Below are 2,045 nucleotides of genomic sequence, written 5' to 3'. Positions count from 1 at the left end.
TTGATTTTGAGATTTTGGTGGAAATGATACTTTATTATCTTAGAAATAATATAATTGAAGTCCAAATTCTTAAAGTATACTATAAAGGCACGAAATACAAAGTCGAAAATGGTACAGGTAGTAAGAAATGTGTGAAAAACGGGAAGCCATTTTGCTATTTTCTCAATATATCATTTTTCTAAGGGTATGGGATACTATGTCAAACGTTTCTCAGAATCTATTCAATGAAATTGTCTGAAATTTTCCAAAGTTATGACAAAGATAATGTATTATGTCACCATAGAGAGATTTTTTGATAAGAATAAGATATGTGAATTTTAAAATATAATCCTAAATCTGAATTTTTTACATCAATTTTATCATAACATTTTGATTCTCAACTTTGTAATGATCTAATAAAAATTCCATAAGCTAAAGCCGTAAAATCTCTCTATGGTGACACACTATGGTACAATGTTGACAAGAGGGAAGAATATGGAGGTCATTCCTTCATTAGTTTTTGTGGAACGTTTGCCACAAGATTGTTATATTTTTTTATGTCAGACCCCCAAATTAGATCACAAAATGGGTATCAACACAGATAATTAAAATTGTTCACCATAAATGTTGTTTTTTAACATATATTGATGATACAGAATGATTAAAACCGCCCAATATAGTTAATTAATTTTTTTTTTAGAAAAGACCCAAACCGCCCCTTAAGAGCATATTGAAGCAGAGTTCGAAAAGAAACAACAAACTGGTGCTGTATTTATAGACACATCAGCGGCGTACGATACGGTCTGGTGCGGAGGGTTAGTGCTCAAAAAATGTTATTTTTTTTTTTAATCAAAGGCCCAAAAAGACCTTGAAGTTGTTCTCTTTAATATTAGGGGAAAGACAATTCCACGTCGCCCTGGGATACAACGAGAAAGTTAGGAAACTGAAGAATGGGGTCCCTCGGGGATCTGATCTGGCGCCTGGGGGTTACGCTGGACCGCAACCTTACCTATCGGGTGCATCTCGAAGGAGTTGCCCGGAAGATAGAGAAACGCAACCGTCTCCTGAAGAAGCTGGTGGGATCAACTCGAGGTGCTAGTCAAGCGCCCCTAAGGACGTCCTCCCTGGCACTATGCTATTCCATCGCGACATGCCGAACACTTCCTCCCTGAGGCTGAGATACGAGCACGACCGGGCGCTCGTTACTCAAAGTTAAGTAAGTTAAGTGTGGACCCGTCTCGAGAGCGTGCTCAGTGAGGACGTCATCAGACTCAAATCCTACTTTGACAAGAAGTACCTGAAGATGAACACTTCCAAAATCGTGGCCATTGCGTTTCACCTATGCAGTGGCTGGCACACCCGAAAACTGAACGTCCTCATCGGGGACCAGCTACTCCCATACGAGCCAAATCCGAAATACCTGGGGATTACGCTGTACCTCAGCCTTAACTATCGGGTGCATCTCGAAGGAGTTGCCCGGAAGATAGAGAAACGCAACAGTCTTCTGAAGAAGCTGGTGGATCAACTCGGGGTGCTAGTCAAGCGCCCCTTAGGACGTCCTCCCTGGCATTATGCTATTCCATTGCGCTTTAGTGTGGGGTAAAAGCAAGGACGTTGAGAAGGTATCTAATGTAAAAAATAGCAAGTCCATGCATATAGTGTCAACAACGCCATGTACCATGGCCCAACATTCCAAATATAAGAGCGCCAATATCCCATTAGGCCAACTGTGGGCACTGTGATCATCTTTTAAAAAGACCCACCTCTCTTGTTGGGGCGCCTGTTTAAATTTGCTTGTCATCGCATTTTTGTACTTGTCGTTTTTTTTATGGTCCTGTTCCTTCCCAATTCCCGGAAGCTTGGGCCCAAAGTTAACATTACGAACTGGTCCTGGAATCATATTTGATGTTTAGTCAGTGAATAAGTCCCAAAAAATGTCTGCCTTCAACTTCATTGAAATTCAATCTTTCCATACAGTATTGGGCAAGATGAATCGGAGCAATAAAGGGTTGCATCAAAACAACATGCTACTTCTTCAACCCATTTTCTTTTTTGTCGGAAAATAT

At 40.4% G+C, this 2,045-nt stretch overlaps 1 protein-coding gene across 3 annotated transcripts in view; it reads right to left on the bottom strand.

The window, feature by feature from the left end:
* The window catches only part of LOC144962858 (regulator of G-protein signaling 22-like), an 81,406-nt gene extending 79,361 nt beyond the window's left edge, over positions 1-2,045 (bottom strand). For 2 of the 3 annotated variants that reach the window (XM_078896201.1, XM_078896200.1), the window contains exon 1: positions 1,743-2,045. In XM_078896201.1, coding sequence (XP_078752327.1) covers positions 1,743-1,879 — 137 coding nt within the window. In that variant the 5' untranslated portion in view covers positions 1,880-2,045. The remainder of the gene's footprint in view (positions 1-1,742) is intronic. The other variant, XM_078896204.1, reaches the window with a different exon arrangement.

This window comes from Berghia stephanieae, chromosome 1 (genome assembly GCF_034508935.2).
Source record: "Berghia stephanieae isolate SIO BIC M18660-M18661 chromosome 1, UCSD_Bste_1.3, whole genome shotgun sequence".
Classification (NCBI taxonomy): Eukaryota; Metazoa; Mollusca; class Gastropoda; order Nudibranchia; family Aeolidiidae; genus Berghia; species Berghia stephanieae.
This window is presented reverse-complemented; position numbering and strand designations above follow the sequence as displayed.